Source organism: Xiphophorus couchianus, chromosome 11 (assembly GCF_001444195.1).
Source record: "Xiphophorus couchianus chromosome 11, X_couchianus-1.0, whole genome shotgun sequence".
Taxonomy (NCBI): domain Eukaryota; kingdom Metazoa; phylum Chordata; class Actinopteri; order Cyprinodontiformes; family Poeciliidae; genus Xiphophorus; species Xiphophorus couchianus.
In genome coordinates, this window is record NC_040238.1 from 14,281,795 (window position 1) to 14,302,097 (window position 20,303).

At 47.9% G+C, this 20,303-nt stretch overlaps 3 protein-coding genes across 4 annotated transcripts; 2 read left to right on the forward strand and 1 right to left on the reverse strand.

Annotated features, from left to right (window-relative positions):
• The first annotated feature begins 597 nt into the window (after positions 1 to 597).
• Positions 598 to 7,871, forward strand: siah2l (seven in absentia homolog 2 (Drosophila)-like). The gene is made up of 3 exons (XM_028032253.1): positions 598 to 1,169; positions 1,910 to 2,089; positions 5,359 to 7,871. The coding sequence occupies exons 1-3, from the start codon at positions 744 to 746 to the stop codon at positions 5,728 to 5,730; spliced, it is 978 nt and encodes a 325-aa protein (XP_027888054.1). The 5' UTR covers positions 598 to 743; the 3' UTR covers positions 5,731 to 7,871.
• A 190-nt stretch (positions 7,872 to 8,061) lies between these two features.
• rbmx2 (RNA binding motif protein X-linked 2) lies at positions 8,062 to 11,187 on the reverse strand. Its single transcript, XM_028032254.1, has 6 exons — positions 11,072 to 11,187; positions 10,267 to 10,382; positions 9,220 to 9,271; positions 9,020 to 9,149; positions 8,769 to 8,952; positions 8,062 to 8,681 (listed from the first exon to the last, which is right to left on the reverse strand). The coding sequence occupies exons 1-6, from the start codon at positions 11,074 to 11,076 to the stop codon at positions 8,251 to 8,253; spliced, it is 918 nt and encodes a 305-aa protein (XP_027888055.1). The 5' UTR covers positions 11,077 to 11,187; the 3' UTR covers positions 8,062 to 8,250.
• Positions 11,188 to 11,346: 159 nt separating this feature from the next.
• Positions 11,347 to 20,224, forward strand: ap4m1 (adaptor related protein complex 4 subunit mu 1). Of its 2 annotated transcripts, none has more exons than XM_028032250.1 (16): positions 11,347 to 11,657; positions 12,497 to 12,576; positions 12,695 to 12,780; positions 12,844 to 12,950; positions 13,016 to 13,106; positions 13,509 to 13,619; positions 13,915 to 13,992; positions 14,070 to 14,132; positions 14,422 to 14,488; positions 14,582 to 14,635; positions 14,716 to 14,822; positions 14,898 to 14,989; positions 15,382 to 15,426; positions 17,004 to 17,054; positions 17,277 to 17,394; positions 17,669 to 20,224. In XM_028032250.1, exons 2-16 carry the CDS (start codon positions 12,516 to 12,518, stop codon positions 17,858 to 17,860), a joined length of 1,323 nt encoding a protein of 440 aa, XP_027888051.1. In that variant the 5' UTR covers positions 11,347 to 11,657; positions 12,497 to 12,515; the 3' UTR covers positions 17,861 to 20,224. The 2 variants fall into 2 exon arrangements, with proteins under 2 accessions (XP_027888051.1, XP_027888050.1); XM_028032249.1 differs by having other exon boundaries at positions 11,348 to 11,657; positions 13,016 to 13,112.
• The last annotated feature ends 79 nt before the right edge of the window (positions 20,225 to 20,303 follow it).

A 20,303-nucleotide genomic window follows, 5' to 3' on the forward strand; every position in this document is an offset into this window, starting at 1 on the left:
TTGGTTTGGCGTCTTGCACAATGATGATAAATGAATTCTGATTCTGATCTGATGGGCAGCAGCACCAGAACCGGAATAGAACCAGAACCACAGCAGAACCATAACATAATCAGCATTCTTCATCAGGTTGTTTAGCCTCTTCAGGTCCTTGATTCTGGTTTTGGTTCTGTTCCGGACGGTACTGGTTCGGAGAAAGTCTGAAGGTGATGGTGTAAAGGACTCTTCAGTCAGAAGTGTCACAGGACCGCTGTAGTACAGACTGCTACAGGAGGTCGTTCCTGTCTATAACATGTATAACATTTAATGTCCACTTTGGATCAATAAACCATTTCTGAATTGACCAAACAGGATTAATAATTTATAATAATTTGATTTATAACTGTTCATGCTTCAGTTAAATGTTTATATGAAATAAAATTTTACTTTGATTTAATGCTTAAGAAATAAGCAGATTTGAATGTAAATCAGTGGTAAATTATATGGGACGTTGTGTGTTTGTTCTTTCACTTCTGAATATTATGTAATGCCACGCCCCCTCTCTCTGATTGGCTGAGCGGACCGTCACTCCAAACACAACCAGCCAATGGTAGTGCGCGGATCAAGATACAAACTAATACAAACTATCCGCCGCCATGTTGCCGCCATGTTGTGTCTCCGCGGCCCGGAGGGACGTCCGGTCGTAAATAGTAAATGACGGTACCGCCCGCTGGGCCGCTGACTGGACCGGACCACAGAAGGACGCAATGAGCCGTCCGTCCTCAGCCGGAGGTGGAGGACTGGGAGCCGGTAAAGCAGGCGGGGGAAAGCACGGAGGCACCGCTTCTGCCGCCGCCGCCGCTGCTGCCGCCGCCGCGGCCGCAGCAGTGGCAGCTGCCGACGGTGTAGGCTCCGTCCCCGGCTCGGGTTCCGCCGCCGCGTCCTCCGCCGGGTCGCTGCCGCCCGCCGCGGCTCTCCCCGGTCAGCCCTCGGAGCTGACGGCGCTTTTCGAGTGCCCGGTGTGCTTCGACTACGTTCTGCCGCCCATCCTGCAGTGCCAGGCGGGTCACCTGGTCTGCAACCCGTGCCGCCAGAAGCTGAGCTGCTGCCCGACCTGCCGCGGCCCGCTCAGCCCCAGCATCCGGAACCTGGCCATGGAGAATGTGGCCTCCACGTTGCCGTTCCCCTGCAAGGTAAGGTATCGGACCGGTTCGAGGCGGGCCGGGCCGGAAGACTCCGCTCGACTCTTCCGCCGCATGCGAGCGCGTCGGGTGACGTCAAGGGGATTCCTTCTGAACCAAAACAAAGCTAGAGTCTGGACCCGTCCGGTTCTGGTCCAGAAACAGAACCAGGAATGAGATATTCAGGTGGTCAGAGCGTCTGGTTCTGGTTCTGGTCCCTCAGGAACCAGAGACGGGGTTCAGTACGATCCTTATCTGGAATAAATATTATTATTAATTCAATGTTTTTCTGGTACTGGGGCTGTTTGAGTCAGGTCCTGGTTCTGCTGCTCAGCCTCAGTGTAACAGAACCTGCCGTCTCTGGTTCTGTTACAGACACATTAAAGTTGAAGTGGATTGGACAGAAATCTGAGTCCTGACCTCTGACCTGATCTGGGTTCTGGTACTGGTTCTACACATCAGCATCAGAAGTGTGTCCTCTTAACTCTAGGAGATTTTTTCTCATTAAAAAAAGCTTTTTTATATATATATATAGTTTCATGATGTTTTTTCTGGTCAAATTTAGACTTTATTCTCATAATGAAACTCTGATTCGCTGCAGTTCAGAAAGAAAAAGAAAGTGAGGGGAAAAACTCAGATGTTATTTTGAAGCAGCAGAACCAGAACCTGTTCTCAGCTGCAAAACCCAGACATCCAGTTCTGGTTCGGTTCTGGTTGTGACCCGGCTCCGGTTCGTTCCTCTCTCCCTGCAGTACTCTGGTTCCGGCTGCCTGCTGGTCCTCCACCACAGCCAGAAGGCCGACCATGAGGAGCTGTGTGAGTTCAGGCCGTACACCTGTCCCTGTCCTGGAGCCACCTGCAAGTGGGCGGGGCCTCTGGAGGCCGTCATGCCACACCTGATGCACACGCACAAGTCCATCACCACACTGCAGGTCAGAACACACACACACCTGTCTGGAGTCCAGTCAGAACCAGCAGAGCTAGTTCTACTGAACGCCTGTAAGCTGTCAGTAAACTAATCAATATCTCCCTTCAGTCATCCTAATTCTGACCAGATGTATGTAAACTTCTGAGTTCATGGAGGTTTTCATCAGAACTGGTTGTGATGGTTCTGATCAGAACCCAGACGACGGGTTCTGATTGGATAATAGATCAATAACAAACGCTTTAGATAAGATAGATAAGATAAGATTTATTTGTCATTGTCATCAACAGATTACAACGAGATTGAGATTTGCTCGACTCGAGTTAAGATGCAGGTTATGTGTATATACGTAATATACAACGATAAAGAAATAAATAGTACAAAATGAGAAATAAATAGACATCAGAAGATGGTTGCAGCGCCTAGAGGTGTCGCAACAGAATTTACATTTATAACAAAGTGTTGTCAAGAGCAGAAGTTCTTATGCCTTTGAATTTAGTGCCATGATTGCCATCGGGTAAAAACTGTTTTTTAGGCGATTTGTCCTGGTTTTTATTGCTCTGGATCTCTTGCCTGATGGCAGCAGCTGGAAGAGACCATGGCCAGGGTGTGAAGAGTCATTTAAAATGTCCAAAACTTTCTTGTGGAGCCTGGAAGTGTAAATCTGTTCCATAGTGGGCAGCCTATGGTTCTCTCTGCTGCCCTAACAACCCTCTGGAGCGCCTTCTTGTCCGCGGAAGTGCTGCTGCCGTACCAGACACACAGACTGTACGTGAGCACACTCTCTATGGAGCAGTGATAGAAGGCCTGCAGCAGGTCTGAGGGGAGACGGTTCTTCTTGAGTATTCTCAGAAAGTACAGTCTCTGCTGTGCCTTCTTCAACAGCTCCTTGGTGTTGGTGCTCCAGGTTAGCTTGTCCTCCAACTCCATGCCCAGAAACCTGAACACTGGGACCCTCTCCACACAGGTCCCACTGATGGTGAGAGGCTGGATGTCCGTTTTGTTCTTCCTGAAGTCGATCACCAGCTCCTTTGTTTTGGAGGTGTCGAGGAGCAGGTTATTGACTTTGCACCACTCTGACAGCCGCTTCACCTCATGCCTGTACTCCAGCTCCACCTTCCCGCCTGAGATGAGACCAACAACAGTCGTGTCATCTGCAAACTTTATGATCTTGTTGCTGAGGTGGTTGGAGACACAGTCATGAGTGTAGAGGGTGTAGAGAAGTGGGCTGAGCACGCAACCCTGTGGCGATCCGGTGTTTAGGCTCAGAGCAGTGGAGGTGTGGGGGCCCAGTCTGACCCTCTGGGAGCGACCTGTTAGGAAGTCCAGGATCCAACTGCAGGTGGCTGATGGGAGCCCAAGGTTTGCTAGCTTGGACACCAGACGTTGGGGAAGTATGGTATTAAATGCTGAGCTGAAGTCCACAAAGAGCATTCTGACATAGCTCCCCTGCTTCTCTAAGTGGGTCAGGGCAGCATGAAGTGCAGTGGATACAGCGTCCTCTGTGGACCTCTTTGCTTTGTAGGCAAATTGGAGAGGGTCCAGCTCAGCAGGATGTGACTCCGCACCAGTCTCTCGAAGCACTTCATGATGATCGGTGTGAGTGCCACTGGACGGTAGTCGTTCAGGGTGTTGATGTTGGTTCTTTTCGGCAGGGGGACAATGGTAGAGGACTTTAGGCAGGGAGGGACAGTGGCTTGAGACAGGGACTGGTTAAAAATCTTTGTGAAGATTCCAGCCAGTTGGTCTACACAGTCTTTAAGCACCCGTCCCGACACACCCTCAGGTCCCGCAGCCTTCCTTGGGTTCACCTTCCTCATCACCTGCCTCACCTCACACTCCTCTACTGTGAGAGCAGAGCTGCTGTGGACAGGCAGCTGTGATGGAGCTGTGGAAGGTGTCGCCTCAAAGCGGGCAAAGAAGATATTCATCTCCTCTGCCAGGGAAGTGGTTCCTTCCGTGCATGGCTGGTTGCTGGATCTGTAGCTTGTAATGTGCTGGACACCCTGCCACACCTGCCTGCTGTTGTTGCTCCTGAGCTGCTTCTCTATTCTCCCTCTGTATGATGCCTTAGCTTGGCAGATGCCTCTTCTCAGGTTGGCTCTGGCAGAACTGTAGAGTGCTTTGTCCCCGGACCTGAAAGCAGCGTTCCTGGCTTTCAAGAGGCCCTGGACCTCCTTAGTCATCCAGGGTTTCCTATTCGGATAGATCCTGATGAGTCTGTTCCCGGTGACATTGTCCGTGCAGAACCTGATGTAGTCTAAGACTGCTGAGGTGTAGTTCTCCAGGTCCTGATGTGCAAAAACCTCCCAGTCAGTTCTCTGGAAGCAGTCCTGTAGTTGGTGAGAGGCATCCTCAGGCCAGATGGTGACAGTCTGGGTTGTACTGGGGACACGTTTCCACAGGGGGGTGTAAGCAGGGATCAGTAGCAGGGACACGTGATCAGACTGGCCAAGGTGTGCTAAGGGATTAGCCCTGTATGCTTGTCTGATGTTTGTGTACAGCTTGTCCAGAGTTTTATCACCCCTGGTTGTGCACTTTACGTGTTGATGGAATTTGGGGAGGACTGATTTCAGATCAGCATGATTAAAGTCCCCAGAGACGATGTGAACCTGCGACAGACTGGCGACCTGTCCAGGGTGTACCCCGCCTCTCGCCCGGAACGTAGCTGGAGATGGGCACCAGCAACCCTCCCGACCCCATTAGGGACAAGGGTGAACAGAAAATGGATGGATGGATGGATGGAGACGATGTGAACAGCCTCGGGGTAAAGATGTGATCAATATCAATAGATATGATCAATAGATCAAACATGATCCATTATCAATAAATAAAAGATCTGAATGAATGTTCAATATTTTCACTGATCTCTGATCCTGAACTGCACAGCATTCTGGGAGATGTAGGCTTTAGCCACTTAGCCTGGGTCATTGAACTCCCACTTTCTGGTTGCTTAGCAACAGCCTGCAGGATAACAGACAGTTTCAAATTCCCCCTGACTTTGGTTGCCTAGCAACAGCCTGCTGGGTACATGGCGCAACAGCAGTTTCAAGTTCCTCCTCTTTGCCTTGGAACTGCTTTGAAATCAAAATATAGAGTGAAAACTGGACAAAAGGTTAAAGGTCACATCACCAGCTCTGCTGTATGTCCGATAGTAAAAAACTGATCAATAATTATCAATATAATAAAGTTTTCTAGCTGTAGCGTCCAGCCCTGGGTGTGTGTGTGGTTGTGTCTGAGCTGCAGGTCAAAGGTCAGCATGCTGTCTCCCCGCAGGGCGAGGACATCGTGTTCCTGGCGACTGACATCTCGCTCCCCGGCGCCGTGGACTGGGTCATGATGCAGTCCTGCTTCAGCCACCACTTCATGCTGGTTCTGGAGAAGCAGGAGAAGTTCGAGGGCCACCAGCAGTTCTTCGCAGTGGTTCTGCTCATCGGCGCCCGCAAGCAGGCCCAGAACTTCGCCTACCGCCTAGAACTCAACGGAAACCGGCGCCGCCTCACCTGGGAGGCCACGCCCCACTCCATCCATGACGGCGTGGCGGCGGCCATCTTGAACAGTGACTGCCTGGTGTTCGACACGTCCGTCGCTCACCTGTTTGCCGACAACGGCAACCTGGGCATCAACGTCACCATCTCCATGTGCTGAGGACGGCCCGGTACCGACAAGACCCGGTCCAGATCGGGTCTGATAAAAGCTGTTGAAATAAAAGTTCTGTTGGTTCTGGTTCTGGTCAGTGATCTGTGGATCAGAACATTGTCCCAACTCAGAGACAAAACCGTTTCAGATTGTTGTACCCGTTCAGCTGGCAGAACCTTCGGGGTTGATGGCCCGTTTCTCCAGGGTTCGGTTCTGGACAGACAGAACCCTGAATGGGCTTGGTCACATGATCTTTGACCTTCTGTTGGCAGAACTTCCACGCCAACTGGTTCCTGCAGAAGTTCTCTTTTGGGGCAGCAGGGGACGGAACCAGTTCTGGTTTTGGTGTTTCCCTTCAGCTTTGAGAGGAGAACCAGAACCTCCAGGATGTCTTCAGGTTGGCTGCAGAACCAGAACCGCTGGATCTGGTTCAGTAGAACGACCCAACAGAACCATGTGTTCGTGACTCCGTTCTGAAGGGCTCTTGAGCTGAACCGGACCGACCCTGGGGTTGGGAGGTTGCTGGTTCTGATTCAGCAGCGAACAGTCCACCACCACAGCCTTACATTTCTACCGCTGCCCTCTTTCTGTGCTGCTGAAGTTTTGATGAGACCCGCTGGACCCGGAGTACTGCTCAGCTCTACAGAACCATCGAGACAGAACCAGAATACAAACAGTTCGGGTTCACTAATGACTGCAGCAGGAAGATACCTCAGAACTCCTCCAGAATCCCTCAGATGCCGGGAACTGGACCCTAACTGCAGCTCAGAACACGCTGGTTCAGCAGAATCTGCAGATTTGGGGTCAAAGTTCAAGCTTAAAATATTTGAAGCTACTATAAAGATCAGTTTATGTGAGCAGAAGAAGAAACATCAACAACATTTTTTGTTATTAGGACCTTTAAACTTCCTGCTGAGGCCGGAGAAAACCTCCGGCCCTTTAAATCGTTCCAGGTAATTAAACCTCACAGACACCTTCAATCAACATATGAATGTAAAACACCATAAAAACATCAATAAGGAATAAAACCTACCTGATGCTCCATCAGCCCACCATTACACTGTCAGGGGTTCCACTGGCTGAGGCTAGCTTAGCATCGTGAGCATGCTAGCTTTTGGATTCCAAATAAATTTCTGACTGATGAGGAGATGAACTTCAGATGTTGAACATAAACACTGTCCTGTAGTTGGTCTGTGATCTGGTTAAACCGGTTCTGGGCCAGTGTGCTAGTCCGGACCGGGACCGCAGCTGTCTGGGGTTCAGTCCTCTCTGAGATAATCTGAATAAAATCGGATGCAGACAGGTCCAAGTCCTGTCTGAATCCCTTCAAACACTCCTTATGGAAAATAACTTATTTTCTCTATTTTCAAATAAAAACAGATATCAGGTGTCTAAGCTGGCATGTAACAGGTTAAACCCTAAAAACTGCTGAATGTTTTGAGTTGGGTTCAACTTTGATAAAAATTATACTGATACAAGATTCATCTGGAAAGTTTTCAGCAGTTTTTGTGGCAGCTGTAGCTGAAAATAAATCAAGCAGTAAATCAGATCATGATTTAAAGCTATACACCCAGCATGCTATACTATCAGGACGTTTTAATGATTAAAACTAAAAATGTTTTAGGTTCATTCACATAAACTGATCTCATCTGTTGTTACTATGTTTCCTCTAATGGGAGCTAATTCAGGTAAAAAAGTCTTTATTGATCCCAGATGGACATTAAATGTTCAGGTCTGACCTCTGAACCTCCCCGGTTTGGTTAGCAAGCATGTTGTAGAACCCGGAGAGATGCTAACAGTGTTAGCATTATCGTTAGCCTGGATGCTTGGTGCAATAATAAGGATTTATAACTTTTTCACTTGCAACTGAAACAAAATCAAGTTGGCATGACATCAAAGACTGACTTCCTGTTGATTTAAAATTACACTTCCTGTTTCCTTAAGCCCACCCACAGGTGTGTGTGTGTTCTGACCTGCAGTGTGGTGATGGACTTGTGCGTGTGCATCAGGTGTGGCATGACGGCCACTTTATTCTGATTAGCCAGTTTAAAACAGAAAATGTGTGAAGAAATTATTTCTACTGTTTGCTGTCTGGAGGTAGGTTCATTTTTTTCAGATGTTGTAACCAAATAAAAGTGAATAAACAATGATTTTATTTGCTCCTATTATTTTCTGTCTCAGAAACATTCGGTTCTGTCTGGATAAACCCGGATCAGAACCCGGTCCGGACCAGTGCGTCAGAAAAGCAGGTTATCACCATAGTAACCAGTGACTCAGCATTTTCCAGCTGCTTTTTCTTCTATTGAACTTCAAACGTTTCTCAGAAATGAAAGTTTCAGCCAGCATTTTATTATTTTTTATTATTAAACTGATCTGTAAAAGTCTTTTTTTCTGCTGCGGGTTCTGGCCAGCGCCCCCTGGTGGCTGGTGCCATGCAGCTACAGCAGCAGCAGTATGTGACATCACAGGAAACACGTTTGAAGAGAAACTAAAACAAGCTTCCAGCTCCGGTTTCAGCAGCCATCGTCTTCATCTCCGCTCTGTCTCTTGTCTCCTGATGTCTCTGTCTCTTCTTCGGCTGTCCTCTCTGTCCCTCCATCTGTCTTCTCTGTCTTCCTCTCTCCTGTCCTCTCTTCTTCTACCATCGTCTCTCCTTCTGTCTGTCTCTCTGTCCCTGACGTCTCTCGCCCTCCTTTCCGTCTCTCTGTCGTCTCTCCTTCTGTGCCTGTTGTCTCTGTCCTCTCTTCTGTCCATCTCTCTGTCCATGTCCTCTCTGTCCCTCCCTCTTTCCTGCACCCCCTGGTGGCTGTACTTGTCATAGGCGGCGTCCTGTTTCTCCTCTTTGACCCGGATGGCTGCAGGAGGACGTGGAGACGAATCGGTCGAGGAAGACGACTCTCTGCTCATTTTCTTCTTCTTTTCCTTCTTCTCTTTCTTTTTCTTCTTCTTCTCTTTCTTATCTGAGGGAAATAAAAACAGCAAAAGAAGAAATTAAGAGGCGTCTGGTTTTGGGTCGGGAGTTCCTTGCCAGCAGGAAGTGACCTCACCCTTCTTGGCTTTCTTCACAGGGACGTCCTCCTGCTCGTCTTCCTCAGAGGGGGCGGCAGCAGCAGGTTCAGTGGGTGCACAGCCGTCTTCTCTGAGACGCTTGGTGATGTCATCAATGTCCTCGTGGTCTTTGGGAGGACGGTAGTTCTTCACATGGTCCACCCGGATGGTCCGCCCCTTGATCTGGAGACCAGAAGCATGTCAGTACCAGAAGCTGCATGTCAGTACCAGGGTTTCTCAGCATGCTCACCTTGATGCCGTTGAAGTTGTCCACAGCCAGGATGGTGCTCCTCTGGTCCTCGTAGCAGACGAAGCAGAAGCCTTTGGACTTGCCCGTCTTCTTGTCTCTCACCAGGTTGATGTTAACGATCTCGCCGTACCTGACCGGAACGTAGCGTTAGCCCCATGCTGCCAGGACGACCTCTGGAGGTCAGAGCGAGCGGGACTTACTGGGAAAAGACGCAGATCAGGTCGCCCTCTGTCAGCTCGTAGGGAAACCCGCCTGCAGGACCACAACACACACACACACAGCTGATCACTCACAGTGTAGGTCATCATTCACACCCTGTTACATCACTTCCTGTCTGGACCTGGACGGAAATACGGACGACTAAAACAGTGAAAGCTAACTGCATTATTATTACTTACATTTTAATGTCTTGTCGTAAAGATTTTTAACATTTCCTTTTGTAATCTTTGTACTAATTAATGGATTAAACAATCATTGCAAATTCTTTAGGATTTCATGAATGTTTTTGTGATTTTTTTGTTTTTTTATTAATCAAAATGTATTATTTTGTGGAACTACTTTAGAAATATTTACTAACAATTTTGCAACATTTTTCCTCTTTAAATGTTCCCTTCAAAATCCACAAATAGAATCAATTTGAGAAAAAATAAATAAGCAGACAAATTTAAAATTCTTATTCTTTAAAGACTTTGATCAGGAATGAAAACTAGACATCAAGTCAGGCTGAAGAAGTAGCAGAGACAGAGTCACTTAAATTATGATTTTCAGCATTTTTACTGAAAATTCGGGATAAACTCACAGTTATCTGTCACTGTTAAAAACTGGAGGAATGGATAATCACTATATTTAGAAATGAAGCCAGGGAATATGAATGCAATGTTTCACAGAACAATAGTAAACGATTTAAACATCAGTTAGGACAGGGGTGTCAAACTCCAGTCCTCAAGGGCCGCTGTCCTGCAACATTTAGATGTGCCTCTGCTGCACCACACCTGAATAGAATAATTAGGTCATTAGCAAGGCTCTGGAGAACTGATCTACACAAGGAGGAGGTAATTAAGCCATTTCATTTCAGTGTTTTGTACCTGTGGCACATCTAAAAACTGCAGGACTGCAGCCCTTGAGGACTGGAGTTTGACACCTGTGAGTAAGGACCTTATTATCCTAGCTGAGCCGTGCCTGTAGTAGCTGCAGATTTTTGGCCACTTCAGGCCTCTGTAGGAACATGTGTCAGGTGAAGACCTCACCGACGAAGATCCAGGCGCTGTCCCTGTACTCGCTGTGCCAGGACACGGCCTCCTTGATGCCCAGGTTGGCCTCGCGCTCGTTCAGCTCATTGATCAGCTTCACCTTCGTCAGCGGACTGCAGACACAACAGAACCGCCGAGTCGGACTCAACAACCAAACTGGACAAATTAGGACATCAAGTTTAATAAATCCATGCAAGGTTTAAATATGTATCTCCTTATAACAGATAAAGGAGCTGTTCTACATGAGTCTCATCCATCCTCCGGTGTGAAGTCAGGTCAGATTTATTTCCCATCTTACTGAGGACTTTCTCCTTCTCTGTTGCCCTCAGGGGGCTAAGCCCCCCTGGAGGTTATACCCTAGGACAGACCCTGCCGTCAAGTTAAAGGCCACAAAAACTAAACCAGTCCAACCAGCATGAAACGTCTGGTAGCAAGCAGAACCTTTCACATCAAATCACATAACTAAATAAGGCTGAATCATTTTTAAATCCTCAGGAAGAAAACGATCGAGAATTAAAATTATAAAGTTTTTGCGTTATTGTGTGAGCCGAATTAGAGAGCATAATATTTGTGTCTCTGGGGATGTTCTAGTATGGGTTTGTTCTGATTTATCAGCCAGTTATTGATACACGTAATTTTAAACTAATCAGATTGTGAATGAGGTCCGGGGAGGAGCGGAAGAGCGGCTGCTTCCCGGACCAGCTGCGGCTGCAGGTCGGCTACAGTCTGCAGGTAGAGGTCCTCAGGTCATCGGTTCACTACCAGCAGAAAAGCAGCCTGAATGAAGGAGAAAATCACTTACTTCATGGTTTAACACAGCTCGGAGGAAGCGGCGTGAGGAGGAAACGGTTTACTCTGTTTACATGAACAACTTCCGCTTCAAAACTCTCCTCTGCTGCCACCTACCGGTCAGATTAATACAGTACTAGTTGGTTATTAAAACGCATCTACTGTAAATAATATGAGAGTTTAAAAGATGAAATAATTAAATAATTTAAATTAAATCAACAGTAATGAGATTTGAGTATTTTTCCTTCTCAATAAACCAGATAAAACAATCCATTCTACTCCCCTCCTCTAGGGGGCGCTGTGAAGCTAGCTGTTAGCTGTTGAGCCGGTTAAAAGTCTGCCTGGTCTGCTCGTAAACGTTTCATTTATGTCTAATTTGACCTCTAAATATTTCAGGAAAATGGTTTATTCCGACGTTGATCAGTTTGATGTGAGCTAGAGTCATGAAATATCTTCAGTTTTAATATAATTTAGCTAAATGTAATAACCTAGCTGCTAAATTAGCTCTTCTGCTGTTAACTGAGGCAACTTAAACTTTCAGGATTTTTATGTAAATAGGCCGAACCGAACTGAACCGGGTCAAGCTCTTACCTTCAGTGGTGAGTACATTTAATTTAAACCCGAATGCTGGAGGTCATTTACAGCTTCTTGTCAGTTTCTGAATGTGGAGGTTTATGTTTGGTGGAACTGAGGGGTGGAAGTGAAACGTTACAGGAGCAGAGGTAAATAAAATCGAAATAAAAGATGGTAGAGGACGTTAGGGACTGGGGTCAAAGGTCCAAAGATTCTGGAAAAGAGGCAAGGTCATTTTATTATTATAAAAGATTTCGGCAACAAGGTAATTTAAAGAGCTTTACATGATTAGAAGGAACATAAAACGAGAAAAAAACAAGGCAAGAGGTTGAAAAACAGACACAGGTTATGATGCTCCACTGCTCACCAGGTAGGTTTCAGCCTGGTTTTGAAGAGACTCGATGTTTCATCTGGTTTTCAGTTTTCTGGAAGTTTGTTCCAGATCTGTGGTGCATAGAAACTGAATGCTGCTCCTACGTGTTTGGTTCTGGTTCTGATCCAGCAGCAGCAGCTCTTTAATCCATTCAGTGATTTATGAACCAACAGAGGGATTTAAACAGGCGGAGAAGAGGAAGAATAATTGTTGCTTTAAATTAAAAACATTTGATCCGTTTAATGTTGTAAAGCTGTGATGTCATCATCTGGCCCGTATCTGACTAGACTCCAGAACCGGGTCAGGTTGGACCTGTCTCAAACCTGGTTCTGGCCTAAACGGGCTGAGCTCCCAGTAAAAACAACTGGGCTCTTTTCTGACCAATCAGAATGCAGCCTCAGCTGTGTCAGGTTTGGGTCAGTTCTGTGGCTCCTCGTGCCAGACAGGGGGCGCTGTGGAGCTCAGTCTGTGGTAACCTTCTGTTTGTCTCAGAGGGACCAAGACGACAACGATGATGATCTCTCAGCTCTTCATCTTGTCCTCCAAGGGCGACCACCTCATCTACAAGGACTGTATCCTTCTAACCCAGTTAGCTTCTGGTCCTGGTCTGGATCTGTTTCTGGTCAGCCTGGCATCAGCCAATCAGAGTGCAGCTTTTTTCTGTGTTCAACACTTGACTCTGAGACTCAGACCGTGGAGAGGCAGGAAGTGATGTCATCGACGTTTTCTATGAGAAGGTCACAGCGCTGACGGGAGACCAGCCGCCTGTTGTCATGGTAATGCTGCCGTCCCTCTCTCCTTCCCTTCATCCCTCCATCTGACCCTCTGTTTTCCTGCAGAGCCATAAAGACCTCCACTTCGTCCACATCAGGCAGGGCGGTCTCTACTGGGTTGTCACGACGACAGCTGACTCCTCTCCATTCAGCATCATCGAGTTCCTGAACAGGTTGGTGTTGGTTCGCCTCCAGCTGCTGATCCGTTAGCCGTGGTGACCTCTGACCTCTGCTCCAGGCTCAGCAGTCTGGTGAAGGATTACTGCGGCAGCCTGTCAGAGAAGGCCATTCAGATGAACTTCGCCCTGATCTACGAGCTGCTGGACGAGGTGCTGGTGAGTCTGTGGCCACAGGGGGCGCTGTGCTGTTGGTCTGACCACCAGCACAGAGCCGTAGCTCCGCCCACACGCACAGAGCGCTTTGTGTTACTGTCAGTCATAGTAACGAGATATTTAACTGAAAATGTGTGAAGAATGTCAATAAATATAAATATAAAAAATACAAAAGTTAAAAACTTGATCAGTCTCTGTGTTGTAATAATCAGAATTATTTTACTGTTTTTAAACTAATGAGAAACATGAAAACTGATCAATACTGAAGCAGCAGAGACCCGAGGAAGGATCCATGTCCATCTGTCCATCTGTCCTGCTCTAGACATGAATCCCTCTGTCAGTCTGAATAATCATTTAGCTCCATGTGAAAGCGTTCAGGCTGTGACTCCATGTCTCCAGGACTACGGCTACGTTCAGACGACATCATCAGACGTCCTGAAGAACTTCATCCAATCAGAGGCCATCTCCTCCAAACCCTTCAGCCTCTTTGACCTCAGCAACGTGGGGCTGGTACGTATCGCCCCCTACTGGGGCCCCCGAGTCATTACCTCCCTCTCAGCCGGGCCCTGGTCACAACCTGATCAGAACCTGATCAGAACCACATCAGGCTCTGATTCCATCAGCAGAGGTTCTGCTCTTCAGGTCCAGCCAGTCTGAGCTGAGTTGGACCAACGTATCCAACTCGTTGTTCTGGTCCAGGTTCCAGGTGAAGCCGAGCTTATCTGGTAGAATCTGGACCCGTGGTGCTGGATCTGATGATTCTAGTGGTTCTGGTTCTGATGGTTCTGGTTGTTCTCTGTTGTAGTTTGGAGCGGAAACCCAGCAGAATAAAGTTGCTCCCAGTTCTGCTGCCACCAGACCAATCCAGTCCAGCAGAGACCCGGTAACAACACTCTGGCTGTGTTCGACCAGAACCGGACCGCTGGTTTTGATCACTGACGTGGTTCTGTTGTTCTCCAGGGAGGGAAGAGCGAGATCTTTGTGGACGTGATCGAGAAGATGTCTGTGGTGATTGGCTCCAACGTGAGTTCAGTCCAGGTTCTCCACGACCAGTAATATCCAGAACCAGAACCGCAGTCTGGAGGTTCTGGAGGTCCAGACTCAGAAACAGAATCCAACAAACCCGGTTCTGAAGTCCGTCAGAACCTGGTGTTGTCATTCAGAGTCTCAGTGGAGACGTTCTGGACTTTTCTGGAGATGAACTGGACCTTCTGCTCTTCAGCTGTCAGAACCTGAACGGTTCTGCTGGTTCTGTTGACCCATGACCCGAGCCGTCAGCAGCAGGCTGAGCTGTCTGTGTTCTGACCCACAGGGGGTTCTGATGAAGGCTGACATTGAGGGAGAAATCCGAGTCAAGTGCTACATGCCGAGCTGCTCCGGTGAGTCTTAAGAACCAGAACCAGAACCGCTTTAGAACCTGGTGTTACTGGGACGCCTAGTCCAGTAACTCCAGATGTTCCTCTGTCTCCCAGAGATGCGGATCGGTCTGAACGAGGAGTTCAGTGTGGGGAAGTCCCAGCTCCGAGGTAAGCCCCACCCCCTGACCTCTGACCTCTGACCCATCCAGCAGCAGGCTCTGTCCACTCAAAGGTTCTGACCCATCCAGGTTACGGCGCTGCTGTCCGGGTCGATGAGTGCAGCTTCCACCAGTCGGTCCAGCTGGACGAGTTCCAGAGCCACCGGATCCTCAGACTGTGTCCCAGCCAGGGAGAGGTGACCTCTGACCCCATCGTCGCTGAGCTCTTCATCCTGTGATGACATCACTGACCTCTCCTCTTCCTCCTCCAGCACACGGTGATGCAGTACCGGCTGAGTGACGAGCTGCCGTCGGCGCCGCCGTTCCGCCTCTTCCCCAGTGTGGAGAGGGACTCAGCAGGACGGTAAGCCCCGCCCCCTCAGCGGTTCTGGTTCTGCTTCTGGTTCTGGTTCTAGTCTCCATCAGACTGGAGAACTGTTAGTCTTCACCAGCAGGGGGCAGCATCACCATAATCTCTGGGTCCTCCATGTTCCTGCTTTTCCTCATTTTACTAAACAAACGTTTTATTTATTTGCATCTGACCTTTGACCTTATCTCCATTCTATACCTATGATGATGTCACTTCCTGAGTACTTGATGAAGCATTCCCAGAATATTAAAGCTGCTCAGCCTGTTTACAGCTGGCAGTTCTTATCTCCATGGTAACAGTGAAACGCCACCTGGGGCCTTAGGTCCCTGCAGGTGAAGCTGCTCTCTGATTGGCTGCTGTAATGAAGCTGTTGTTGTCCTCCTCAGGTTGCTGATGTACCTGAAGCTGCGTTGCGACCTTCCGCCCAAAAGGTCAGTCTCCCTGCTTCCTGAGGGGGCGGGGCCAGCGGCTCAGGTGGCGCACACCTGCTGCTCTGCGTCACTCGGCTCCCTGAGCGCAGCTGGAAATGGCTTGTTTGTTTCAGGAGGAAATTGATCTGAGTTCTGGTGGTTCTGGTTGGACCCGTCAGTACCCGGGCCACCGGACCCGCTCTGACCAGAACCAGGCTGGCCTGCTGCCACACCCTGCAGCCACTGCTCTGGTACAACATGCTGAACATGCAAAACAGGACAGCGTGGCTGCAGCTCACCTGGCGAGTTGCTAGGAGACCACAGGTAGCCGGGCTGGTTGCTAGGAGACCACAGGCAGCCAGGCTCCAGCTGGGTTCCTGTCTGAGGAACAGCAACTTCTGGTTCTCCTGGTTCTGTACCTGAGCTGGCCTGGGTCTGATCCTGGCTCTGCTGATGGAGCTCAGTGACCCGGTTCTGATCCAGTTCTGATTTGGTTCTGACCCTGTTCTGACCTGGTTGTGATCCGCAGCTCAGCAGGACATCTGTGCTACTTTTTTTGCTATTTTGTTTTGAGTTTTACTCACTAATTCAGGCTCAGATCATCTCCTGCCTCTAGTTCACAAACAGAAACCAGCTGCATAAACTATAAAATAACAGAAGAATCAAAGATTAATATATCTATCAATCAATCAATCAAATTTTATTTGTTTAGCACATTTCAGCAACAAGCCATTTCAAAGTGCTGTACATCTTAACAAACACAAAAACACCAAGTCGTGCAACATAGAATCAACAATCAAAACATGACATTAAGTCCAGTTCCATCGTTAAATTCATAATCAATTACATTTCAAATGCAACTCTAACCAGGTAGGTTTTTTTGAGATTTAAAGGAAGTCAGTGTTTCAGCTGTTTTACAGGTTTCTGGAAGTTTGTTCCAGATTTGTGGTGCATAGAAGCTGAATGCTGCTTCTCCTTGTTTGGTTCTGGCGATGCAGAGCAGACCAGAACCAGAAGACCTGAAGGGTCTATATATATATATATATATATATATATATATATATATATATAGAACAAGAACCCAGTCAAAACTGACTCAAAAGTTACCGGTTCAATCATCCAGCAGGACGGGTCACATCTACACCCATTCATGGGTTAGAATGAACCGTTTGGTATGAATATCTTGTAATTATGTGAAAAAATGCATATGGTGTGAATAACTTTCACAAATGTAATTTAAATTATTTAATTTGGGAAAGTATTCATATTATTAATAAAGTATTTTTGAATTTGAATTGAAGGTCAGGAGTTGTGAAATCATTTCAGTTCAGGTTCCTTCATGGTGGAAGAAAAACTGTCCATCTAATCCGACAGATTATCTACCTTAGATTACACAGGAACAAATGAATGGGTTCACAGCTGCACACTACAGACACTACAGTAAGATACTGTAACAGGAAGTAGAAGTCACTGTAACAGGAAGTAGAAGTCACTGTAACAGGAAGTAGAAATCACTGTAACAGGAAGTAGAAGTCACTGTAACAGGAAAAATGGAGCACAATGATGATGATGATGATACCACCTTCTTCTCTTTGTAGCACCGCCATCAACCTCAGTGCCTCCATCCCGGTTCCTAGAGGCTCTGTGAGGTGAGCGTTGCCATGGAAGCCCTGATTTGACTGTGGTTCTGGTGTTTGGTTCTCGACCCCGATTTGGTTTGTAAAGTCGGATGGAAATAAGGAGCCGGCATCCGTCCCTGATGGATGGTTCTGGTTCTGATCCGATGGTAGAACCAGAACCTGTCTGGGCCGTGGATGGATGCTGACCCCACGGTGACCTCTGACCCCTGTGAATCCTGTGTTTGTCCCCAGTCTGTCCCAGGAGCTCAGCAGTCCGGATCAGAGCGCGGAGCTGCAGCTGCAGAACAGAACCGTGTTCTGGAAAATCCCACGGTTATGTGGAGGAACCCAGCTGTCCGCCCTGTTCAAGGTGACCCGGTTCTGTTCTTTCTACCTGCTGGTACCAGAACCTGCTGGTCCAGAACCGGTCTGCCAGAACCTGTAGATGGAATAATATGTCCAGTTTCTCACCCGGTTCTGGAATCATCCGCTTCATATTTTCAATCATCATCAGAGCAGATGGGTTCTGTACGGACCTGTCTGGTACTGTACCAGTCTGGTTCTGTACCAGTCTGGTTCCGGACCAATCTGGTTCTGGACCAGTCTGGTTCTGTCTCTGATTCTGTCCTGTCCTCTGTCCCCAGCTGGACGTTCCGGGTCTGAGCTCCGCCTCCATGCTGGAGGTCGGTCCTGTCGGGCTCAGCTTCGAGCTGCCTAAGTGGACCGGAACCGGACTGCAGATCCGCTTCCTGCGCCTGTCTCCCGTCCATCCCGGCCCGTCTCAGCGCTGGGTCCGATACGTCACGCACTCCGACTCCTACATCATCCGGATCTGACTCAGTTCTGAACCGGCTGGACCCGGTCTGAAGCTCTGGAAATTAAGTACTGTTATACCTTTTAAAGCAGAACTCTAAGTCTAGAACCAGGAGGAAGTTCTGTGCTGATTCAGCCCAATCACGCTCACTGACCCATTCCACTTCTGCTTCAGAACTTCCTGCTGATAATGATTCACTAGCCGACCCGGACCAGCGCGGCACTGAAGGTTAAACCCGGCTGCGGCCCGGCCCGACTCGCTGGGCTCGTCCTTTCCTCTGGGGTCCCACAGGAAGGCCCGCGGTTCTGATCCAGAACAGCGACAGGAAGCGGAGGAGGCTGCAGAGACAGCAGTAACCGGGTCGGCTCTGGACATCCTGATGGAAACAGTTCTGACAGGCCCGGTTCTGAGCTGCGGCTCCAGAACATGTTGCTGCTTTGCTCCTGTTCAGGACAGAACCAGAACACGTCCAGAACTCCTCTGACCCGTCCTGAGATGATAGTTACTGTAGGAAAAGTTCTCCTTTGAGTTCTGTGATTTGAGTAAGTTACTCTGATTAGCACTTATGCTAATCAGCTAATAGCAAAGCTAATTTTAGGCTTAGCGCTAACTCTGAAGCGTCCCCTAAATTAATGTGGATGGATAAATTCTGAAGCACTGATTTCCTTGGATGTTTTGTAAGATTTCAGTTGAATGAAGTTTGACATCTGGGTTGAAGTTTTGGTTTTTGACTATTAAAAATCTTCAAAACGTTAGACGTTATAGTCATGCTCTTATTTTGAAGTCTGTTGATACAGCAGCTCCGATTCATCGCTCCACAGTGAACAGTTTAAAATCTGCTGAAGTCCTGGTGCTTTCTGACCGAAGACCTGAAGCGGTCAGTTTGGCTAAACTAGCAACAGAGTTAGCAACAGCTATGAAACTTAAACATGGTATAATTCACTGACACATGGGGCATATCAATATGACTGAATTTAGTGCTTTAGCATTCACTTCTGCTAATTACCATGTTGGTTTAGAGCTTTAGCATTAGCTTTGGTTGGATTATGAGTGGGCATAGCGCTTTAGCATTAGTTTCTGCTAATTACTGTGTTGGTATAGCTACTTAGCGATAGCAGAACTAAAATTTATGATTAGTGCTTTAGGGTTAGCACAGCTAAGTTTGCAGTTAGCGGTCCTACCACTGAGTTAATGTCCTTACTCAGTGGGTCATAGAAGCATCCATACAGGCTGACCTCTGACCTCTGGAAGGACCCGGACCACCTTACCTGCTCTGTTAACAGAACTCTGAGATGATCCAGATCCATAACTGGAGCAATAACCGAAATATTATTTTGATCAGTTTCACTTCCTGCCAGATGCTGAAAGCTTCCAGATGTTTTTCCATGAAGACTTCCAGCTGTGAGCCCAGCCTCTTCCTCCTCTCCCTCCTCTTCCTCAGCCTCTGGGCCGTGTGCAGAGCCGACCGAAGCTTCTGCAGCTGAGTGAACAGGTTCTGCTGATTAACATCTCGTTCCACTCAGCGGACTGCAGGACGGAGCCGGGTTCTGCTGGGACCGGCTGGAACACGTCGGCACCAAGAGGAGCCCAGGCGGTTCTGGTCAGAACTCAAAGCCAGGATCTGGACCCAGACTGAGGTTCTGGTCGGGACTCAGAACTAGAATCTGGACCAGGATTGAGGTTCTGGAGGAGCTTGAGTCAGTCCTGACCCAGAACCAGGAAGTTCTCAGTTTTGTTTTCATGTTAAGAATTCTTACTAAATATTAGCATAAGCTAAAAACAAAACAACTTCCTGCTGAGTCCTCCTCTTTTCTTCTGCTGTAAAAAGGTTTTACAGCCTGATGAACTTCGGACTTTCATCATAATTAATGTTCATCAATAAATTATGGAGGCTTGGTTTTGATCTGGGAACCAGCTGGACCCGTCCAGCTAACCAGGGCCGGCCCAGTTTGGCTGGTTCTGACCTCAGATAAGCAGAAGGAAACAGGTCAGCGCCGCAGACCTGCTGCCTCAGCTGTTCTGGGGAAACAACAACTGGCTGGACTGAACCGGTCCTGGGTCAGAAGAACCGGGTCCCGGTTCTGAGCCGGTCCCGGCTTGTGGATATTTTCTCTTTAATAAATGAGCTTTTATGCTTCTGACTCATTTAAATGGTTTTGTTTTCAACTATTTGTTTATTTATAGTTTTATTTTTAACCGTTTTCCAGAAACTTGTCAGGAAGCTTCAGACTGATCATGTAAAAAACTAAAACAGCTGAGTGAGGAAGAAATTATGTTTGCATATTTGTGAGAATATTACGATTAATATTTGTTATCTTTATTCACATAATAAAGTTAGAGCCCGGGTGACCGGGCCATTAACCGGTCCGGGTTCTGATCTTCTGGTTCTGATCTCGGCTCTGGTTCCTCTCGGATGAATCCTGATCTGTTGAACGTTTCACGCACCGTGTTGACATGTTGGAGGA

Coding starts and splice junctions, on each gene's coding strand:
- siah2l (XM_028032253.1), top strand. CDS start 744: ATGAGCCGTCCGTCCTCAGCCGGAGGTGGAGGACTGGGAGCCGGTAAA. Junction 1,170..1,909: donor CGTTGCCGTTCCCCTGCAAG/GTAAGGTATCGG, acceptor CTCTCCCTGCAG/TACTCTGGTTCCGGCTGCCT. Junction 2,090..5,358: donor AGTCCATCACCACACTGCAG/GTCAGAACACAC, acceptor GTCTCCCCGCAG/GGCGAGGACATCGTGTTCCT.
- rbmx2 (XM_028032254.1), bottom strand. Junction 9,272..10,266: donor CAGCGCCTGGATCTTCGTCG/GTGAGGTCTTCA, acceptor GTGGTCCTGCAG/GCGGGTTTCCCTACGAGCTG. Junction 8,953..9,019: donor ACAACTTCAACGGCATCAAG/GTGAGCATGCTG, acceptor TCTGGTCTCCAG/ATCAAGGGGCGGACCATCCG.
- ap4m1 (XM_028032249.1), top strand. CDS start 12,516: ATGATGATCTCTCAGCTCTTCATCTTGTCCTCCAAGGGCGACCACCTC. Junction 14,489..14,581: donor CTACATGCCGAGCTGCTCCG/GTGAGTCTTAAG, acceptor TCTGTCTCCCAG/AGATGCGGATCGGTCTGAAC. Junction 17,395..17,668: donor AGCTGTCCGCCCTGTTCAAG/GTGACCCGGTTC, acceptor CTCTGTCCCCAG/CTGGACGTTCCGGGTCTGAG.